The sequence below is a fragment of the Mytilus edulis genome, chromosome 5 (assembly GCF_963676685.1).
Source record: "Mytilus edulis chromosome 5, xbMytEdul2.2, whole genome shotgun sequence".
Classification (NCBI taxonomy): domain Eukaryota; kingdom Metazoa; phylum Mollusca; class Bivalvia; order Mytilida; family Mytilidae; genus Mytilus; species Mytilus edulis.
In genome coordinates, this window is record NC_092348.1 from 65,104,571 (window position 1) to 65,128,965 (window position 24,395).

A 24,395-nucleotide genomic window follows, 5' to 3' on the forward strand; every position below is an offset into this window, starting at 1 on the left:
AGGTCAGATGAAACATGCCAGACAGACATGTACAGCTAACAATGCTTTCATACAACAAATATAGTTGACCTCTTCCTTATAGTTTAAGAAAAATAGACCAAACACAAAAAACTAACACTGAGCAATGAACCGTGAAAATGAGGTCGAGGTCAAGTAAAACCTGCGCGACTGACATACAGATCATATAATATTTCCATACACCAAATATAGTTGACTTATAGCATATAGTATTAGATAAAAAGACCAAAACTCAAAAACTTAACGTTGACCACTCAACCATGAAAATGAGGTCAAGGTAGATGACATCTGCACGCTAGACATGTACACCTTACAATCATTCCATACAACAAATATAGTAGATCTATTATGTAAAGTATGAGAAAAAGAGACCAAAACACAAAAACTTAACTATAACCACTGAACCATGAAAATAAGGTCAAGGTCAGATGACACCTGCCAGTTGGACATGGACACCTTACAGTCCTTCCATACACCGAATATACTTGTCCTATTGCTTATAGTATCTGAGATATGGACTTGACCACCAAAACCTAACCTTGTTCACTGATCCATGAAATGAGGTCGAGGTTAAGTGAAAACTGTCTGACGGGAATGAGGACCTTACGCACATACCAAATATAATTATCCTATTACCTAAAATAAGACAGAATTCAACATTACAAAAAATCTTAACTTTATTTTCAAGTGGTCACTTAACCATGAAAATGAGGTCAAGGACATTTGACATGTGACTGACAGAAACTTCGTAACATGAGGCATCCATATACAAAGTATGAAGCATCCAGTTCTTCCACCTTCTAAAATATAAAGTTTTTAAAAAGTTAGCTAACACCACCGCCGCCGTAGCCGCCGTAGCCGCCGCCGCCGGATCACTATCCCTATGTCGAGCTTTCTGCAACAAAAGTTGCAGGCTCGACAAAAATTAAAAAGGGTGAGGATATCAAAAATTGAATAAGTAACGAATAAGGAATAAGTAACGAATAGGTAACGAATAGGGAATAGAGAATAAATAACGAATAGGTAACGCATAGGGAATATGGAATAAGTTACGAATAGGTAACGCATAGGGAATAGGGAATAAGTAACGAATAGGTAACAAATAAGTAACAGGGTATTAACCGAGCGCTGGAACGGGTACATGCGCGCTAATAGGGTCATTTAATCTCTAAGAACACATTGTTACCACCAGAGACATGGACACAATTAAAAATCCTTTTCTAAAAGGTGCAACGTACAACAAACGTACTATAAGTGAATAGGTAACGAATAGGTAACGAATAGGTAACAAGGTATTAACCGAGCGCTGGAGCGGGTACATGCACGCTTATAGGGTCATTTCATCTCTAATTACACATTGTTACCACCAGAGACATGAATACAAGTGAAAATCCTTTTCTAAAAGGTGCAACGTACAACAAACATATTTAAAGCGAATAAGTAACGAATAGGTAACGAATAGGTAACAGGGTATTAACCGAGCGCTGGAACGGGTACATATGCGCTAATAGGGTCATTTCATCTCTAAGAACACATTGTTACCACCAGAGACATGAACACAATTGAAAATCGTTTTCTAAAAGGTTCAACGTACAACAAACGTATTATAAGTGAATAGGTAACGAATAGGTAACGAATAGGTAACAGGGTATTAACCGAGCGCTGGAACGGGTACATGCACGCTAATAGGGTCATTTCATCTCTAATTACACATTGTTATCACCAGAGACATGAACACAAGTGAAAATCCTTTTCTAAAAGGTGCAACGTACAACAAACGTATTTAAAGCGAATAAGTAACGAATAGGTAACGAATAGGTAACAGGGTATTAACCGAGCGCTGGAACGGGTACATATGCGCTAATAGGGTCATTTCATCTCTAAGAAGACATTGTTACCACCAGAGACACGAACACAATTAAAAAACAATTTATTTCAAGGTGCAACGTATACCCTGCGCATTAAAAGCGAATAAGGAACGAATAAGTAACCGGGTATTATCCGAGCGCTGGAACGGGTAATATGCGCTAATAGGGGTATTTCATCTATAAGAACACATTATTACCACAAGAGATATGAACACAATTGAAAATCCGTTTCTTAAAGGTGCAACGTACAACAAACGTATTAAAAGCGAATAAGTAACGAATAGGTAACAGGGTATTAACCGAGCGCTGGAACGGGTACATGCACGCTAATAGGGTCATTTCATCTCTAATTACACATTGTTACCACCAGAGACATGAACACAAGTGAAAATCCTTTTCTAAAAGGTGCAACGTACAACAAACGTATTATAAGTGAATAGGTAACGAATAGGTAACAGGGTATTAACCGAGCGCTGGAACGGGTACATGCGCTCTAATAGGGTCATTTCGTCTCTAAGAACACATTGTTACCACCAGAGACATGAACACAATTAAAAAACGATTTATTTCAAGGTGCAACGTATACTTACCCCGCGCATTAAAAGCGAATAAGGAATGAATAAGTAACAGGGTATTATCCGAGCGCTGGAACGGGTACATACGCGCTAATAGGGATATTTCATCTATAAGAACACATTATTACCACCAGAGATATGAATACAATTGAAAATCCTTTTCTAAAAGGTGCAACGTACAACAAACGTATTAAAAGCGAATAAGTAACGAATATTTAACAGGGTATTATCCGAGCGCTGGAACGGGTACATATGCGCTTATAGAGTTATATCACCTATAAGAACCCAAATCTACCACCAGAGACAACAAAACAATTGAAAATCATGTTTTAAAAGGTGCAACGTATGATACACGTATTATAAGCGAATTATAAGCGAGTGATGGAACGAATTAAACAAGGTAATAGCATGCTCCGAAACGATGTACACCCTGCTAACATGTTTAACCCCACCACATTATGTTAGTATGTGCCTGTCCCTAGACAAGAGCCTGAAATTAAGTAGTTATCGTTTGTTTTTGTGTTACATATTTGTTTTCCGTTTATTTTTTTGTATACCACAGTTTCTGTGTCATTTTGGTCTATTGTGGGTTGTTTTCTCATTGGCAATCATACCACATCTTTTTTTTATGCAAGCGCTAACACGGTGATTTCATCCCTTCGAACCAAGATCCATCTTCAAACATACGGACATAAAGCAGTTAAAAGGTAGAACGTATAAAAATCAAATAAGGAACAAATGAGTATCGAACATAAAGTAAAAGGATCGGTTGAGCACAAACACATATAAATAGGTCATAAAAAGATCATTTTACCTCAACAAATTTAGAACTATTACCAGATATAAGAGTATAAACAACAAGAAGTAATTGTACCAGGATGCTGTTACGAAGTCTCACAAACAAAGCTCCCATAACTCGCAATTCATATGGTCCCATGTTCATTTGATTTGATTTTTTGCCCCATACAAGAATATATATGGCTTACTGGTGGGGATCTCCACCATTTACAAGTATTCAAACAGGAGGGGGTGGTGGTGACCCCCAGGGACTTTACCTACATTTCATTTTATTTGTTATACATGTATGTCCCCTACAAGAATATATATGGTTTAGGGTTGGGGATGTTGACCGTTTACAAGTTTTCAAACAAGAGGGGGTGGGATGACCCCCTCAGGACTTCCCTTTTATCTCATTTTATTTGTTTTATTGTCCCCTACAAGAACATATATGGTTTAGGGGTGGGGATCTGGACCATTTACAAGATAATAGTACATTCTCAAATTGAACGGGGTGGGGGTGACCCCCAGGAACTTCCATTTAATTTCATTTGATTAGTTTTATTGTCCCTTACAAGAATATATATAGTTTAGGGGTGGGGATGTTGACCGTTTGCAAGTTTTCAAACAAGAGGGGGTGGGCTGACCCCCTAGGGACTTTCCTTTTATTTCATTTCATTTGTTTTATTGTCCCCTACAAGAATATATATGGTTTAGGGGTGGGGATTTGGACCATTTACAAGATATTAGTACATTCTTAAATTGAACGGGATGGGAGGGGACCCCCAGGAACTTCCATTTAATTTCATTTGATTAGTTTTATTGTCCCTTACAAGAATATATATAGATTAGGGGTGAGGATGTTGACCGTTTATAAGTTTTCAAACAAGAGGGGGTGGGGTGATCCCCTAGGGACTTTCCTTTTATTTCATTTCATTTGTTTATTGTCCCCTACAAGAAAATATATGGTTTAGGGGTGGGGATCTGGACCATTTACAAGATAATAGTACATTCTGAAATTGAACGGGGTGGGGGTGACCCCCAGGAACTTCCATTTAATTTCATTTGATTAGTTTTATTGTCCCCTACAAGAATATATATGGTTTAGGGGTGGGGATCTGGACCGTTTACAAGATAATAGCACATTCTAAAATTGAACGGGGTAGGGATGACCCCCGGGGACTTCCATTTAATTTCATTTGATTTGTTTTATCGTCCTATTCAAGAATATATATGGTTTAGGGGTGGGGATCTGGACCGTTTACAAGATAATATTACATTCTCAAATTGAACGGTTTGGGGGTGACCCCCAGGAACTTTTATTTAATTTCATTTGATTAGTTTTATTGTCCCATACAAGAATATATATGGTTTAGGGGTGGGGTCTGGACCGTTTACAAGTTAAAAGCATATTCTGGAATTGAAGGGGGTAGGGATGACCCCCCAGGGACTCCCCTATATTTCATGTGATTTGCTTTATTGTCCTTTAATCATTTCTGAAGACTGCATGTATCTATCACTTACAGTTTTCAAGTGATATTCATTTGAAAATTTTAGAAAATAAAATCCCATAGGGTTCTATAGTAAACCCCTCCCTTCTTTCTGCCCCCCCCCAAAAAAAAATACCCCTTAATAGACCTCAATGCACAAATGAACGATTGATGGCTCACCTAGACATATTAGTCTAACATTTTATGAAACCCTAAGTAAATCTGACAAGTACGTAGTTTTGGAGAAATGCTGCGGACAAGTTCATTTTTAAAGTGGCGGAAGAAGAAGAGGAAGAAGAGGAAGAAGAGGAAGAAGAAGAATAATAAAAATAATAAGAACTGAGCAAAAACAATAAGTGTCCAAACTTTGTTTGGGAGACTTAATTAAAAAGGGGGAAGGATATTAAAAATCGAATAAGTAACGAATAAGGAATAGGGAATAAGTAACGAATAGGTAACGATAGGGAATAGGGAATAAGTAACGAATAGGTAACGAATATAGAATAGGGAATAGGTAACGAATAGGTAACGAATAGGGAATAGGGAATAGGTAACGAATAGGTAACGAATAGGAAATAGGGAATAGGTAACGAATATGGAATAGGGAATAGGTAACGAATAGGTAACGAATAGGGAATAGGGAATAGGTAACGAATGGGGAATAGGGAATAGGTAACGAATAGGTAACGAATAGGGAATAGGGAATAGGTAACGAATAGGGAATAGGGAATAGGTAACCAACTTGACGTCCATCAAAAATATCATGAGCAATGAATCCTACCAATTGTCAGACGACTTCTTATAGGGGTTATTACCCTGAATGTTTGCCTATCATCTTGAAACCTATAATATATAGAGAGAAACTTTATATCGCAAAAGTGATCTTCAAGACAAGTTCTACAAATATTTTGCCTTATACTTAAATCTTTAATATAGCTATATAGAAACTTAAATTAAAAAAAAAGCGATCAACAAGTTCACTTCAAGAAAATGAAATGGTCGAAATCTTCAGTCAAATCCGTATTGCAGTTATCACCCTTTGATGATGAGTTTTTTCGCGCTTTTGCCTTATATCTTAAAAATCTTAATAGATAGATAAACACTTATAGAAACACTAATAATCCATAATCAGTATGACACCAGCTATAATTGGGACGATTGTTATCATTGGTTTTTTTTTGCGTTTTGTCTTATATGATAAAAATTAAAATAGATAAACAATGATAAATAGACACTTTAAATTACAAAAAAAAGATCAGCAAGGAAACTTATACTAACATATCAATTTTGCAGATAAAGTTAGTAGACGACTGTCTTTCATTAAAGAAATGATTACTTGTAACCTAAAATGAGGATTTTGTTTACCTTCGTTTGTGTTTTGAGCAAAAACTAAAGAAGACAGGCGAAACTAAACAGACTAAATGGTCAGCAATACAAGACCAACCGTTTTTTGTCATGATTTTTTTTTTTCATCTTCAACTTTGGAATGTGTCCTTTGTTGAATGTGCACCTATACCAACGTGTGGAGTGGGGGGGGGAGTAATGGTCTTTAGATACTTTAATTTTAGTATTCATTGTAATTTATACACGCCACCACCCCCCCCCCACCACCACAATAAAAACTGAAAAAAAATCACCAAACACAAGCAGAGATTGATTTTTACACATTTTTTTATACGAATCTATTCATCAATAGACGATTTTTCCCCCTATTTTCAAAGTTATTTTGTATCACAATATCTGGTCTTTTTAAATTACCTGGTCAATAAATCTAAAAGTAAAAGATTTTGTTTCGTAAATTTACCATCAATATAAGATTAAATTGATGGCATTTTTATATATTACTATACACATACAAAAAAACTTCTCAATCAATGGACTTTTCATTAATGTATATAACAACAACCGATACTCAACATAGGAGTCCTTTGCCATCTTTTGAAACGATACAGGTAACAGAAGTTAAATAAAGATATTTGTTCCATTTTGTATACTCCAATTGTAAGTCAATTGAAATTAACAAAGGTTGACATGTTTGTTCAAATGATTTTATTTTCAGGTTCCTTAGAAAGTGCTGCACTTGCTATATTCATGGCAAAAATTGAGAAAAGCATACCAACCAGTCGAAATATCGGATGGTCTTTAGGTGTTGAATTTGCTGCACTTGGTGTTTCAGTTTGTCTCCTTATAATACAAGTTGTCGTCCCGTGTTATTGTAAGTAATAGATAAACGAAGCAACTGTTACAAATTTAAACTAACTTCGGTTGATACCATTCAACTTGTGATTTTCATAATAAAATCTTAGTATTTACATGCTTTACACAGAAAACCAACACATGGGCGCCCGTTAGCATGTTTGACCCCACCACCTTCTATAGGTGTCTGTCTTAAGTCAGGAGCATGTTATTCAGTGGCCCTTGATACTTCATCATAATGGACCAGTGACAATGTTTGTGATCTTTAGTTAAGAGACGAAATAACGTATACAGTTTTTACACATTTTGTAAAGTAAAAAACGCACGGAGAATATGCCTTTGCACTTCAATTACTTGTGAAAGAACATCAAAAGTGTTACTATATATCGCTATCATGTCTTGGCGTAAACACGCGTTACACAAACTGCACGTTGCAATTGTTTATCAACAGTTTCAAAATTTCCACATGACCATCTGAAAGATCTTTTTCAATAATTTAATTTTGGATGTAACGCGTCTTCTGATTTGCTGACGTTATTTTGTTATCAGACCATAAAAATAATTTAATCATGTGACCGTGACGTCATCAACGTTTTCTACGGTTTAAAATAGAATTTAGAATTAAATTATAAGAAATGACTGTAATATTTTTTCTATCTATTCGAAATAACATAAAAAATGTGGTGCACACTGTTAAATAACCCGCTACGCGCGTTATTCAGTGTGCACCAAATTTTTTATGTTATTTCTTCATAGACAGAAAATATATTACAGTCATTCCTTAAATGTGAAGTAGCTAGTAAAAACTGCGTCCAATTGAAATAATTTTCCCGTGAGTTATGACATCACTGAAGAAGGGTTAAGAGGAGCGGGTCGACTCAGAACCCTTGGTTAGGCGAAGATGAAGGGTAACATACAGTCTTTGAAAATAGACATGCTTTTATAGTATAGTATGAAATTCAAAACAGTGTAGCTGTGGCCATTGATTGACCCATCAAAATCATCCATTGACTGGGACAATTTACGTGAACGTTTGTCTGTAACAACCACTGTTCATGACGTACCTACGATAGACATTTAAACTGTGGGGTCAACAAAGGTTTCTTAACGCCTTTAATTATAAAATAATTCGAAAAATTAATCAAGAATAACCTTTGTGTTTTGATTTATATAATTGATATAAATCAAAATATCGTGTTATTTCTGATTGATTTTTCGAATTACTTTATTTAGGTGTTGAGAACCTTTGGTGACCCCATAGTTTAAGTGTCTTTAAAAAGTACATAGTGAGCATTGGTCGTTACATACAAACGTTCACCTAAATTGTCCCAGTCAATGAATGATTTTAATGTGTCAATCAATGGCCACAGCTACACTGTTTTGAATTTCATACTATGTCAAATTCTAAATCGTTCTGTCTATAAAAGTTGTGAATAACCAAAACAATTAAAGATATCCCATAAAAACCAAATTCTGAAAAGATATAACATGTCGGTCGCCTTCCATCAAATTGAACTTCAAATTAAGGATAATTTCGGTGCATTGGTAAGTATGTCTGCTTCATCTATAAATATACACGAGTAAATTTTTGAATATCTCATGAATATGTTGTAATAATCTTTTACTTCTGTCGTCGATTGCGGAATCATCGAAACGACTTGTCAACAATTTTGTACTTGCCATGAGCACAATTATATTAATTGAACAGGCACTATTTGATTTTATTATATGCTTGTTGTTCCCCTTGACAACACTAATTTGTGCATATATTTATTCATTAAATTTGAGGAATTGTCTTTGCCGTGTGATAAGTCTCGATTACCCAGACGCATATTTAAATATAGCGTCTGGGGTGATTAACCGGACTGGTCAAATATTTATAGGGGGCGTAACAAATAATTAAATAAAGGCGACAGTAGTATACCGATGTTCAAACTCATAAATCCATGGACAAAAAACAAAATCGGGGGTAACAAACTAAAACTGAGGGAAACGCATTAAATATTAACAACGACACAACACTACAATGTAACACACACAGAAACGGACCAAGCAACAGACAAAATCCCACGAGAATAACAAATATAACATCAAAACCAAATACATGAATTTAGGATAGACAAGTACCGTGACACGTCTTATCGCAATGTGAATTTACACTCAAAAATAAGAGAAAACAAACGACGCAACGTTAAAATGTAACACATACAGAAACGAACTATAATATAACAATGGCCATATTCCTGACTTGGTACAGGACATTTTTAAAGAAAAAAATGGCGGGTTGAACCTGGTTTTGTGGCATGCCAAACCTCCCCTTTTATAGCCATGTGAAATATAACATTAAGATGACAACTCAACACCACAGGTCTACAATATAAATAAATTGGAGAATACAATTGACAAAGAAACACACGAACAACAGCCAACAAAAGGCAACAAGTTGAAAATTTTAATACGCCAGAAGTGCATTTTATCCACACAAGATCTACTAGTGATGCCCAGATACAAAAGTTTGAAAGGCGAAACAAGCACAAAGTCGAACAGCATCGAGGACCAAAAGATCAAAAAAGTTGTGCCAAAAACGGCAGGGTTTTCTGTTATTTACCAGAACATCCTTATCATTTAGAATAATTCATACTTTTGCAAACAGTAAATTTATAAAATTAATAAACAAAAGCTGTACATGATAGAACTGAAATATTAACTAATTACAGGAAACAACTGAAATACATTACATAACCAGACATTTGCAACACAATATGTAGACACATCCGAATATGTTTAATCCTCAACGCCAAGTGACGTCATATTTGAAATTGTAAAAAATGACAAAAAAATTATGACGTCATTTGAATTTATAAAACAGATCATCAAAAAATGAAAAATGACGTCATTTGAATGAATAAGATAGAACTGGGACTGACCCAAGATTACATTTGAACTAAATACTGATATTGCACTTAATAATAATGCACATTTCAATATTTATTAATAGCAAACTAAGGCAGCAATTAACTATATTATAAAGCTATGTCTGGTTTGTTTTGAATCTCACTTCAAACGTAAAATATCGAACTGATTACATTGAACAAAATGAAATCTAATAAATGAATGCGGTGATTAATATTATTTACCATAACATATAAATATAATAGAAGAGAAGTCAACACATTTGACAAAATCCGATGAGAAATACAAATATAACATTAAACATTTAAACTAAATACATGAATTTGGGATAGACAAGTATATACCGTAACACGTCTTATAGTAATGCGAATTCACACTCAGCAAAACTTTCACAATCGGGAATAAGTCACGTTTGGTAATTAAAAGATTAGACAACATAATGACAAACAACAATCTACCATGTGGTAAAAATGTCCTTAGCTAGTTTGGTCAAAGATACATCGTATGGATCCACCAATTCGTGATGGTGTCCATAAAATTTACGGAGTGTCAATTTTAATCTGTCCTCCTCATAACTTTGTTGGAGCAGTTTCTGCGTAAGGAGCACACTCCTGTATATGAAGTCCGTATAGTGTGAACAAGCACGAGAATAACGTATCAATTGTGATATGTAAACACCATACGAAGGGGCAGAGGGTATGTTACTGCTAAGAAATGGGAAATTGATAATTGGGAAGTTGAAATCGTCCCGTTTATCATAGATTTTCGTGTGAAGTCGTCCATCTACGTCAATATTGAGGAAAAGATCAAGGTATGAAGCAGTCCTTCTAGTATCAGTAGTATCCTTAATTTCAAGTTCACTGGGATATATGAGATGTAGGTATTGGCTGAAATATGGGTTATTCAATGATAGAACATCATCAATATATCGGAAAGTAAAATTAAAGAATTTCGCAAGGTGCTTTTTCTTTTTGTCTTTTAGAAGGTTCTGAATGAATTCTGCTTCATACGAGTACAAAAACAAATTAGCCAGCAGGGGTGCACAATTAGTACCCATTGGAATACCGACTGTCTGTTGAAATATAAATCCTCCAAACTCAACAAATATATTGTCGATCAAAAAGTCCAGCATTTTGATAATATCATCTTCAGTATATTTTCTGGAAGATTCAGTGTGATTCTTCACAAAATATGCATTATTGTAACCCAAAACAAGAAATTTGTATCTTCGATTCCCATTTTTATAGAAAAAGCTCTGTTTTATGAGATGGTGAAGTCGATCTTCCAACTGAGCATGGGGAATAGTAGTATATAGCGTAGAAAAATCAAAAGTTTTTATGTTGCTGCAAATATTGTGATCGAAGGTTAAGCAGTAGATCTTTCGATTTTTTGAGAATCCACATCTGGTTAACACCACTGGTAGAATATATCTCATCACAATATTTTTGAAGCCCATCTTTAACTGTAGAAAGAATAGTAGTAAGTATTTTAGAAAGATGTTTAGTCAAACATTTTGAAGACCCAGCTATGTATCGTTCTTTATATGGGGTTTTGTGTAATTTAGGTATCCAGTATAATGAAGGCAAGTTTTCTTCGTTTTCTTTGATGTTGATACCAAAAGAAAGAAGGACAGATTTAAGATCATATCTATAAATAGCACTTCCGTTACCCCAAACATGATTTAAAAAAACAACAGCAGAAAACAGTGTAGTATATGTATTTGTAGCTCACTTTTATGTTGGCCAACTTGCTGATGGGAAATTTTAATACAAACATCAAATAAATAAAACTGCTTAAAAAGTATTTCACACGTATTCTTGTTCTTGAAGTTCTTGTCTGAAACCACAGGCCTTAAATGTGTTATATTTTAAGGTACAAAAATGTATATAGGAATTTTTTTTTCTGCGACAAGTGCCTGTGTCTGAAACTGAGTGATTTATAAACATGTAATAAAGATCTAAGAGTCAAAATTAAGCTTTAATTGGCCGTACTTAAATATATTCAGATTTCGGATATTGTTTTCGTTGATTAAAAGTACTTTATATAAGTTTTACTCTTTTTTGTCATGGTTTTTATCTTCGACTTGATCATTAACTACTTTTCCAGTTTTTGGCTGGTTGTGTCACCCCTGGTTTCCCCATTACCTGGGTACTGCAGACGGCGGCACCCAAACGCCCTCCTCGTTTTATTCTGAGGCCTAGTTACGGCCCTATGTAACTGAATGTTATAGCACTCGTCATAGGCGTATCCACCCCATTTTTTTCGTAGGAAAAATGTGGTTGATTATGTACGGAAATACTGTAGCACGAGTGATTGTAGTTCCCCTCCCTAATAACAAGTTCTGAATTTGCCACTGTTCGTGTATAGAGGCTACCACACTCTCTGTACGCTTCAAAAGGGGTCCATAGGGGGACCGTTATACTTAAATCTATATTTCTGCTTCAATAGTTCAACGGGCTATAAATTATAACTACCTTTTTATAATTATTGTAAATTTCTTTTCATCCTGAACATTACCATTATAAATACACCACAAGACGATAAAAAAGCAACCAAAGATTAAACTATTTTATATTATTGCACACCTATCCACTTTATTCCCTTATCTTCATACTATAAAATACCATTATTCTCTCTTTGTATTGTATCACATCGTCCTAAACCTGCATGGAATATTTGTCACTGGACGTCAAGGAACCAACCATCAGTATATTGTGTCACCGTTAGTCTCTATTCTTTATTTTTTATCCATTTTTCCTTGTTTTGTCTCATTATTCTCATTTCTGTAAATTCCTGTCATAACTTGTGATGTCCTTTTTTTTTATAAATCTGATGCACTCACCTTACAAAAAAACACACATCAAGTTACGTCTATGTAAAGAAAAACATCTCATACAAATACTATAAGATTGCGTATGTAGAAAAACTTCCTTAACAAGTATAACTGGCAGATCAGCGAAATCATACCATGAGCCAATTCCATTTTCATTTACAAAATTAACTGATCTTAAAACTGCAAACGACAGAACAGTCTGAATGTTTTTAGCTGTTACACCAATAATCGCCTAATCCTTTTAGGAAGAAAATATTTAGGAACCAACCTTCACACAAAACCACTTTGCCATTGTAGCCCGTGTCCATGGAGAAATATAGAACTTAACCAGTCAGTCATGAAACCTAATACTCTTTGAATGCATGTTTGAATCATGTACATGGAAAAGATGGAATGGGATTTATCTCATACTGCATAGTTACTTTTAAAAAAGATAATAACTCAAAAGTGTATTCTACTTCTCCAACTCTTATAATTTCCATCATGTATTAGCCTACAATAAAGGACAGATTCACAAGAACAAAAACTTCTCATGTGAACCTTTTAAATAAAAAATAAGGAAATTGGTATGATTGCTCACGAGGCAACAACCCAGTAGAGTTCAAATGACATGGATATACGCAAATGTGAGAACTGCATGGCCTTCAATATTAAGAAAACTCCCTACCATATAGTCAACTATAAAAGGGTCCGACATGAAAATGAGATACAATTCAACCATAAAAACTAACTGTTTAATTGTTCATATGATTTAAATTTGTTAATACAAATCTAACTTCCCTACCATTTCTGACAATAATGTGTTTCTTGATATTTGTTTCATTTAATCAATATACGTCTGTTGGTGTTTTTTTTCGCTTTGTGGCGCCTGTCAAAATAATGTATACCCAACATGTTTGGTACTGTGATCTATTCATACTGATTGATGCTTCAGTAATTAAAAAAACATCTTTCAGTTTGAACTTTGTTCTTATAAAATTGAAGCATGATTGTTTATGATACAATGAAAATCCTGAATATTACATGTTTTTTAATTCTTCACATTTTACACATAAATCATCATTGGTTTGTCTACAAAAGAAAGTAAATATTAAATTCATATTTTTAGTCACCAGCATAGCATATATATGAAAAACAAATTGTTTAAAAAAAACATCATAGAAATATATTGTATAAATTATTGCCCTGGGGCAAGCTGAATCCCGCTTTAGGGTGCAATATTATCTTGCTGCGTTGAAGACCCGACCCATTGGTGGCATTAAACTGTTTACTGCTTTTTGGTCGGGTTGCCCAGTGTCTCTTTGACACATTACATGTTTGTTTTCTCTATTCAAACCTTGCATGGATTTATTTTTTTCTCTTTTTTGAAGGCTATACAGTTGTCTATAATTACTCACATCCAATTCATTTGAACTTGAGTGGATAGTTCTCATTGGTATTTATACTACATCTCCTTATTTGTGTAATATTAAGCTATTGGCAATTTTATCTTCACTTTTTGTTTTTGTCTACATGATAAACTTTAATCATGAAGAAGGTCTAGACTACTTTTGGTATTTTATGTCATTGGGTTCACTGGTTACTGCCTCATTGACACCTCTTTTCATTGATGCTGAATATATTGTTAAACTGTCTTTTTTTGCAGAAAATTGAATGTACAAATCATTTTGACCATTTAGTATAAAATCTTCTAGCATCTTTAAGATACACTTTGTTTGTTTTTCTTTCAAAGTGTACATCATTGTGTATCTCTCATCCCCCTTTTTGTCTTTACCATGTTTACACATATCAAGATTTAGATAGATACAACAAACATATCTTGGATGAAGGTGATATTTCGGCGTCTTAACAGTTTTCCATCAAATATTTATAAAGTAAACGATACTAAACATCAACCCAAAATTATTTATAACGTATACGATTGTTCGAGTGGTCCCAGTCAACATAACAATTGACATTTATTGTATAATTATAAAACTCGTTTTCGTTGCACGGACATGCATGAAAGTATATAACTACTCGGTGTATCAGGTTGGCTGCATTGCAATTTATGTTACAGTGTGTGTTGTTGATCGTTGTAATAACATCTTACCAAGGTTGGATGTGCTGGTTTATTCCTTCGCGTCCATGTCAATGTAAGCCATGCTGTACGGCGTTTTCCATGAATTGTATTTCGTCACAAAAATATATAAATAGCTTTAAACAACAATCGGTACACTCGGGCTTTTCAATAATATTATCGTAATGTCATTTCTTCCGAAGTCAATAACCAACTTCTTGGTTATTCGTCTTGGACATTATCTTTGACAAGAAGCTAAAAAAGCCAATACTATTCCGAATGTCATAAATAACCATTTTTATATCACTTGTCATCCAGACGCTCTACTTTGAAAAATAAAGCGGCTGGATGATCGAGACTACCGTGTGATATGATTTTCGTTATCAACTATTTCTGGATTATATCAACTGCTTCCGGTTTACATCAAATGCTTCCGGTTTGAACAACTGCCTCCTTATATCTCAATCTTTAATCGTTAGAGCAAAGCATTTTGACCTGATTCTGAAAATTAAACACCAGTGGTTCATTTAAGTGAATAAGTAAGTAAGTAGAATGAAAAAAATAAATATTAGGATTTGGCAAAACTTATAGGACTTTTGGTCATCATATCTTCATCTTCGTACTTTATTTGGCCTTTTAAACTTTTTGGGATTCGAGCGTCACTGATGAGTCTTTTGTAGACGAAACGCTCGTCTGGGGTAGATACAAAATTTTATCCTGCTATCTATGATGATTTTATTCATCGTTTGAGATAATGTTTTACCCAAATTAAACAGTTCAGTTTTTTTGGTTTGGAAAATATTTTGTTTTGTTGTTTTCAAAAGGAAATTGTTTTCCTTTGACATGAGGGGGGGGGGGGGGGGCTGTGCAGATATCGTGATCGGGTTTGAACCTTTTTTATTTCATGTTTGTGAATTGAAATATGTACTTTTCGATTAAAGTCGATGAAAACCCGAAATATAAGAGGAACATAAAGATCAAAACAATTGCAACGATTGTATAACGACAATTGCAAAAGGCATAGGTATGCACTCGGTATGTGAGGTAGGTGCAATCAAAAAACAAAAAACTTAAACGATAATCAAAAGAGAGAACACATAAAGGATGATATATTACAATTAGGAAACAAGAAAATATGATATAAAATAATGCAAAACAAATAATACAATAAATGAATTTTATAAAGTGTTTAAAAAAAGTTCTAATTTGTATGTCTTCTGCCGAAATATATGATAAAAAGAACATAACATGTCATTTTTCATATCAGTCCACTTATCAGCGCATGGTAAAAATCATCCCCGAATCTGTCTGCTCACGGGATGATATAATGACTTAGAGCTGACAAGGGGTCTGATGTGAAAATTGCCATACTGTTATATATATATCTACCATAATCACATTCCGAAATGTTAAAAATAATATCTCAAACATAGTTTAAAAGACTCAAAATTCTATATTTTGTCACCGTTTGAAATGCAATATATAAAATTTTTGATAATACTTTGAAGATCTCAGACCAATGAATGATGGAATATACGAAACATGTAGAAAAACTTCAAACTTGTGTCGAACATGAATCATCTACAAACTAGAAAAAAAAATACTTCTTACATAGAGACCTTTCTGTAGTATAAATTGATTGCAAAAGAAAGATATTTAGAAGTTCTTAGAGATGCCTAATAATATCAGTGACGCAATGCACCTGAAGATGAAATCAGCTTGGTTTTTTTAATTTTTTTATTGCAGAAAAACTTATTTATAAGGGAAGCTTTTTATACACAAAAATCTTAAACAATTGGAATGACTTGATTATGCATCCTGAAAGTTTTGTATTATGTATACACTACTACATGTATATATGTTATATTACATTTGTTTAACATAACAAAAAATGTTTGAATGTGAGTATAATGAATATTTCATGCAGCGTACAAACGCTTCATCAGCAAAGTTTTTTTTTTTTTTTTTTATATATAACAACCATTTTTCAGGTAAAGATAGCTGTAGAAACAGTTCAACTGTTGGAGTGGGTAATACAGGTATGACATTGGCATTGTTTTACACATCATTGCTTCTCATTTTACTATCACTATGAAATTTACTTAATTCTTATAAAAGTTAAAGAAAGATCATTTAAAATATACAACTGGTAATACAGTTTTCTTTATTTACGAAATAACGATAAACACTTTCCACAGCAAATGTGTGTTATGACAAAGGAGTAGGTCCGGTAAGGGCCGATTTTGGCCTTACATTTCAGGTTCATCTAACGAAAGATTTTGAACACTTTTTAAACACTTAAGTGTCTTTTTCATTTGATTCAATTAGTTTATGTGACAGATTTTAACTGATTAAGTCATTAAAACCCCTCCGATTCAAGCTGAAATATGAAAAATCTATCAAATATGCAAAAAATCGTCACTTTTCAGATGTTTTTTTGTCAAAAATTAAAGTGGCCGCATCCGTGTTCATCCTAAACCTTTATATATGTTATGTATTATCATCAAATACAACTTAAATTTCAATTTTATACAAACTTCAAAGGTGTTTGTATTCTGCTATCTCATATTGTATTTTCTTGTGGTCTCATATTGTATTTTCTTGTAGTGTTCTATTGTATTTTCTTGTAGACTCTTATTATATATTTCTTGTAGTCTCATAATGGGAATATTATTTCTGTAGTTTCAGTAGGAAGTTGTGTAATATTTTGTTTGTGTAACTGTTGAGGGATCCTGATATAGCAAGTCTCAATTAAAGTCAGCATGACAATATGATAGCTAGCCCACATAAATGAGCAAAAAAGACCAAATAACTGCTCCAAAATAAACTGCAACCAATGCTAATATAAGGGGTTTCTGTGTACAAACCAAAACATAGTCTCAGCAAATCATACTGGCTTAAAACAGAAAGACAGGTAGATAAATAATAATATTTATTAAAAAATTATTTAATTTTGGCCCTTGAGAAACACTCAGCATACAAACAGAATTTTGAGTTCCTGTCTGAGCAAGTCAGCTTGCAACCTTCAGTGTAAGGAAGAACCTGCCTGCCCGACAATCCGCCAGCTGGGGAATGTGAAGCGAGGGTTCTCCACTTAGGTGATGAGACTAGGCGTCTCATCGGCAGCCAGGTAGTGCAAGGTCTGCCTGGTGGATAGCCCATGTACTAGTGAAGTAGCAGGGGTCTATCAAACTGGCACTGGAATAAATTTGATAAAATTTGTCCCCGAAATGCTTGGGGATGAATGAAATTTTAGAAATGACCAGTAATAAAATTCCATTAAGGAAAAACTGAAATAAGGAAAATATATATCACGAGTTTAAGCTGAGTTGTTTCTCTAGTCATGAAACAATATTGAAGGTGTCAGGAAGGGGAAGTTGGGAGGTAAATTGAATAATAGCAATGTAAAACTCCATCAACTAGTCAGGCTGCTATGAACCAAGAAACTGATTATACAAAGACCTAACCCGAATAATTCAGTCGTTATATTCCGCTGATCTATACGAAGGCTACATTAACGCCTGAACGTCTTCCTCGATCAAGACCGTCAACCGGAAAATTCACACCGCTATGCAATATGGGAATTTTTAATAAATTGGCAGCTAAAGAAGGAGGAGTTCCGGAGGTTAATTGATGTTAAAAGATGTAAACTGATGTTAATTGATGTTAATTAATTAACGGATTTGTGTTAATTGAACACACGTGTTTGGTAAGACAATAACAAGATAGTTGCGCAGACTCATTATCCTGATCGCCGCCGATTGGCTCTCTCTCACAGAGAGCAGGCGACGCGGCCAATGATCATAAGGAATTCAAGCCCTCTTGTGAGAGAAAATCGGACACGGAAAGGGCTTGAATTATTCGAGTTAACAAAGACCATGCAATTGGCTTTACACACAGATTTGGTACATCTAACATCCAGGGGGAGGAGACTGGCCTACTGACCCTCAAATAATATACTATTTATTGTGTAATCAGTATTGAAGAGATCTGGTATCATATTCTGCTTTCCTCTCCTACAGTGATTGTTTGTGACATGTATCTGATTAAGAAAAGATTAGTGTGCCTCCTAGTGAGATTCCAGTTGTAACTTCAAAGTGTCAAATGTTAGACAAATTAACCTCAAGATAGAATGAAATTCAAAACAGAGTGGCTGTGGCCATTGATTGACACATTAAATTCATCCATTGACTGGGACAATTTAGGTGAACGTTTGTATGTAACGACCACTGCTCACTATGTACTTTTTAAAGACACTTAAACTATGGGGTCACCAAAGGTTCTCAACACCTTAATAAAGTAATTCGAAAAATTAATCAGAAATAACACGATGTTTTGATTTATATCAATTATATAAATCAAAACATAAAGGTTATTCCTGATTAATTTTTCGAATTATTGTATAATTAAAGGCGTTAATAAACCTTTGGTGATCCCACAATTTAAATGTCTATCGTAGGTACGTCGTGAACAGTGGTCGTTACAGACAAACGTTCACGTAAATTATCCAAATCAATAGATGAATTTATTGTGTCAATCAATGGCCACAGCCACACTGTTTTGAATTTCATTCTATAACAAGTGGTCTGTGTATGTTAATTAATTGCATCCATGATGTCAGCATCTTTATCATAAAATTAATTACTTGTAAACTGAAATAGCTTTTCTGTTTGAATAAACAATAATTATATTACATATAAGTAAAATAATTATGAATGAACACGCATGCGGCTACTTTCATTTAAGACGGAAACCGTCTAAAATTTAACCAAAATGCTAAAATTGGGAGGATTTCAGTAATTTAGCATGACTTAATGATGTTAGTACCCGATAAATGTGCATTGTGTTGTAAAAAACAGCCCATATTTGTGAAGCAGAAACATTCTACTTTCTAATAAATAGCTAAAAGATTACATTTTCACAATTTTGCAAAACTGCTATATTTTGGGGCCGAAATGGGGTCTTACTGAACCTACTCCTTTTTTTATATGTTTTATAAACTTAGGTTTTTCTTCCTCAGGAATAGATAAACTTATCTGTTTTTTTGGCAAAACTTGTAGGACTTTTGGTCAGCAATGCTCTTCATCTTTGTACGTTATTTGGCCTTTTAAACTTTTTTTTAGATTCGAGCGTCACTGATGAGTCTTCTGTAGACGGAACGCGCGTCTGGTGTAAATACAAAATGTTATCCTTGTATCTATTCATCGTTTGAGATAATGTTTTACCCAAATCAAACAGTTCATTATTATTATTATTTTTTTTTTGGGGGGGGGAGGGATATTTCGTTTTGTTTTCAATCTAGAAACTTTCTAGATTTCTTTCCTTTGAAATGAAGGGGAGGAACAGAAATCTTGATCGAGTTTCTGAGATTTCTTTCCTTTGAGTTTCGGATTTCTTTCCTTTGAAATGAGGGGGAGGAACAGAAATCTAGATCGAGTTTCTCTCTTTTTCATTTTATGTTTGTGAATTGAAATATGTACCTTTCGATTACAGTCGATGAAAACCCGAAAAATAAGAGGAAAACATAGATAAAACAATTCTTACGATTGTATAACGACAGTTGCAAACAGGGATGGGGTAATCGTAATCTGTAATCGTAATCGATTGTAATTGATTACATTTTTTCAAGTAATCGACAGTAATCTGTAATCGAAGACATTTTCGATTACATGTAATCGTAATTTAATCGATTACAACAAAAATTTGGATGTAATCATCGATTACTTTTCGATTACATTTCGATTACTTTAGTAAAATAATTTGATGAAAAATAACCTATTTCAGAGGAAAATATGTATGTTATATCACTTTGTAGTACAGATAAAATATTATGCATTAACAATACTTGAGATTTAAGCAACTGCCTTATTTCTATCTAATGTCTCTAGCTGCATTATGAGTAACCAGATCCCTCCCCTACCTAAATTTATTTTATATCTAGCTTTTAAAACAAATGGATGTATGTGCTTGTCAATAATTCAAGAGCTTTAATATTTAAATAAGAAAATAGATTTGAAAAAATAAAATAGATCTTAAATAAGAAATGTGTCTGTCTTTCGTTAAGTTCTGTACTACATTTTTTAAAAGACTAAGTAGTAAGCTTATTTGTATTAAATTTCCTGAAAACATCATTTTCAATCAGAGTTGAAGCTTAGAATACATAAACAGTTGGTTTCTTAAATGTTATGATATATATACATGTATATAAATTAGATTAAAAAAGAACACAAAATCCTTTTAACAATGAACCAATGGCAATGCATAGCAATTCTTTTTAGAAATAGATACATGTACAATGTATCCCTTTGACACTATAAATATATTTTGTATATAATTTGATTGGAGAAGTTAACAACATTCTTGCCTTTACTAATGAGATGATCAAAGTCTTCTAATCAATAGCAAAGACTACTTTGTTTTTATTTCAATTATCTTATGTCTAATAAAGAAGGAAATTTACAATATTTAGCCCCAGGTTATAAATTGTACTCCAGTGGCAGTTAAATAATCTGTAATTAGGGTGGTTATCCAAACAAAAGTTTTAAAACATGCATGTCATTATAAAAATAAATTTTGATCTTAAAAATTAGCTAAACTAATTAATTATTCTACTTTTTTTTTATATTTCCTTATAAACATTGTAATTAACTATGCTTTTTGAAAGAGTAAAAAAAAAAAGCTTACGTGTCAGTAAGAAAGCTAATTTTTTGAAAAACAATTAGTTATGAATAAGTGATTATTGCAATGCGATGACATCTTTCATATATGTTGAAAGTCAAAATTACAAGATTTTTTAAATATTTCTAATTTTCATCAAGAGATTTGATCTAAAAAGCAGCTATTAACTTATAATTTAGAAACAATGCTTTGAATGATGCATTAGGTAAAGATCTTAATTTCCACTATATATACAAATGTTGAGCAATATAATTGTGTTTTACTCATGTTATTTTTTGTTGAAATGTTGAAGTATGTAATTGAAAGTAATCGAAAAGTAATGTAATTACTTTTGATAAAGTAATCGATTGTAATCGATTACATACTAAAATTTGAGTAATCGATTATTAATCAATTGCACAAAAATCCTTCATGTAATCGATTATTAATCGATTACATTTGTCAGTAATCGTGCCCATCCCTGGTTGCAAAGGTGCATAGGTATTTAAGGAGAGTGTTCTTAATAGTTTGTAATCAGTCACGTCTTTACGGAGAACGTGACACAAATCTAGTTCTACTTGGAAGGGGTTAATATTTTATTTTGTAATCTATTTGTTGGAAAACAATACTTTCAATAAATATTTTGTAAAACTTAAATATACTAATCACATTTTGACATTTATTGACCCTAATTCCCTTTGTTATTTTTTTTTTATCTTAGCTGTGCAATTCAAACAACCACCAGATGATACATCTGTAAAGGTGGGCGATAGCGTTTGCGTTGAAGCAGAAGTAGACAATGCAAACAAGGTTCGTTGGTTTAAAGGAACAGATAGAGTCATTAGATTTTCTACATCTCATTCAGAAGAATTTAATAAAGACACTGGATTGGCTACACTAAAAATCTCATCTGCTAGATTCCAAGATGATGGTGATTATTCCTGTGTAGCTGAACGATATGACACCAAACAGGAAATAAAAAATAAATTTCACTTGCATGTTTTGCCAGGTGGGTACACTTAGTAGACAGAATAAAATTAACTTAGTGAGCAATAGAAAAAAGTCACATGGAACATATTTATACATATTTAAACTTTTTTTCAGGAAGAAAATCAAATGTATAAACAAAGATAATAGAAACTAGAGGCTCTCAAGAGCCTTTGTCGCTCACTCGTATATATAGTAGTATTGAAATCATGTAAAATAAGGTTAAATTCATAGCAAATAATATTAGATACCCAAATAATGATTTAGGCCAAGTTTTGTGTTTATTCGGCCCAGTTGTTATATTAAAAGTAGAGAATTTGTGGAAACAGCTTTCAAAAATTACTAAAATATTGCAGAAAATTACTTTAAAGGACAAAAAAGTTGTGACAATTTGAAATTTGAGCTAAATATGGTGACATAATCACAGCAGTGTTTTTATCCCTATATTTTGAATATGGCCTACATAGTAAAACCGCAAATCTGATTCTGATTACTAGTATTGTGAATATAGTTTGAGCCGTGTACCAAACCTTTCATAAAACTAAATCATCTTGTTAAAATACTTATAGCAATTTTCAAATACTTCAATAACCAATTGAAATTATTTTCAACAAATCATGAAATATTTAGGAAGACAAAATGTAACTTGTTATAGGTTAACTATATAAAAGACAATATGATGCTAATGAAAAAGGGGAAAGGAATTTTGCAAATTATCACTGATGCGTTTTTTAATTATCATTTATTTTGGACAACATAAATATTAGTAAACCGATCAATTAATTGCATTCATCGACATTTTCTAATTATTCCGACAAGTGTCAAAGAGGAGGTGAAAATCTACTGGAATATAATTTTTTCAAAACGGCGATATGGATTCCAAACTTAACTCTGTACACGTTTTAGCTTTCTAAAAAGATATGAACTGCTTCGCTCTACCCTAATTTAAGGTAATATGTGTGCATGTGGTTGTTAATTAGTATTGGAAATGTGTTTTTTTTTTTTATATCGATTGATAAAAAATGGATGTACTTTAAGAGTGTGCGTTTTACACCCATGCTTTTAAAATTCTAAATTTCTTGTTGAAAATTAAAACAATTATAAATAGACACGACTCTTGGGGTGTGCCTTTCTGGAGGTGTGACTAGATGGTCAGAAGTTATAAACTTCAGATAATGCATTTTTGTTAACATTGTATGGGAAAATTGTTTATCAAAGCAAATCGTGCAAATTGTAGAGAAACAAAGCAAATAAACACGCATAAATAAATGGTATTTCAACAATGAATATATCTGTGAAATGTATGCATAATAAAAGAAACATGAATTAATGACAGTTGATCGGAACTGAAATAAATATAGTCATATTTCCGGCATTTGATGTCTTATATGCTGGCCGAGAAAAGTCTGCAATTCTTTATCTCATTTAAGCCAATAGCCGTTGCTGTAGCTCAGCCGCATCCAAACAGGATCTATACGTGATAATTTATTCAAGATGGCGTGTATTTCGACTGAAACTAATAGCTCCACATCGTGATGCGAAGCAAGAATAGAGGCCATTTTCTATCGCTAGCATACGGCTTATATAAAGCAGTCATGTCCCAAGACGTATCTTTTATATCACAAAACAGCATATGGCAGACAAAATTTCTTTCATGTAAGTGCAGATGAGGCTTTTTCCTATTTTTTGTTCACCGAACTATAAAATTAATACAGGTAAAAAATGAAAAAAAAAACCAAAAAAACATGCTGATTGAATTGAAGGACGAAAAACGGAAAAACCCTAGAAATAATGCGGATTTAAGCAAATATAAGTCACCGCACAGATTTCAACACTAAAAATCACTCTTACCTTATCGCTAGCTTTCAACAAAAATCCGACCTGAACATTTTTAAGCAGTCCAACTGAAAACAAAAACCGTAATTATAACAAATCAGTTACATACGCAGGAGATACACACCAAACAGTTTTAATATAACATTTTTTCGAAATACATTTATACCGTGCAATTGAATATTTAAA

The 24,395-nt window shown here is 33.3% G+C and overlaps 1 protein-coding gene across 1 annotated transcript in view; it reads left to right on the top strand.

The window, feature by feature from the left end:
- LOC139525189 (limbic system-associated membrane protein-like) overlaps nt 1-24,395 on the top strand; it is a 54,509-nt gene that overhangs the window by 21,868 nt on the left and 8,246 nt on the right. Inside the window, exon 2 of the mRNA XM_071320379.1 lies at nt 22,108-22,395. Coding sequence (XP_071176480.1) covers nt 22,108-22,395 — 288 coding nt within the window. The remainder of the gene's footprint in view (nt 1-22,107; nt 22,396-24,395) is intronic.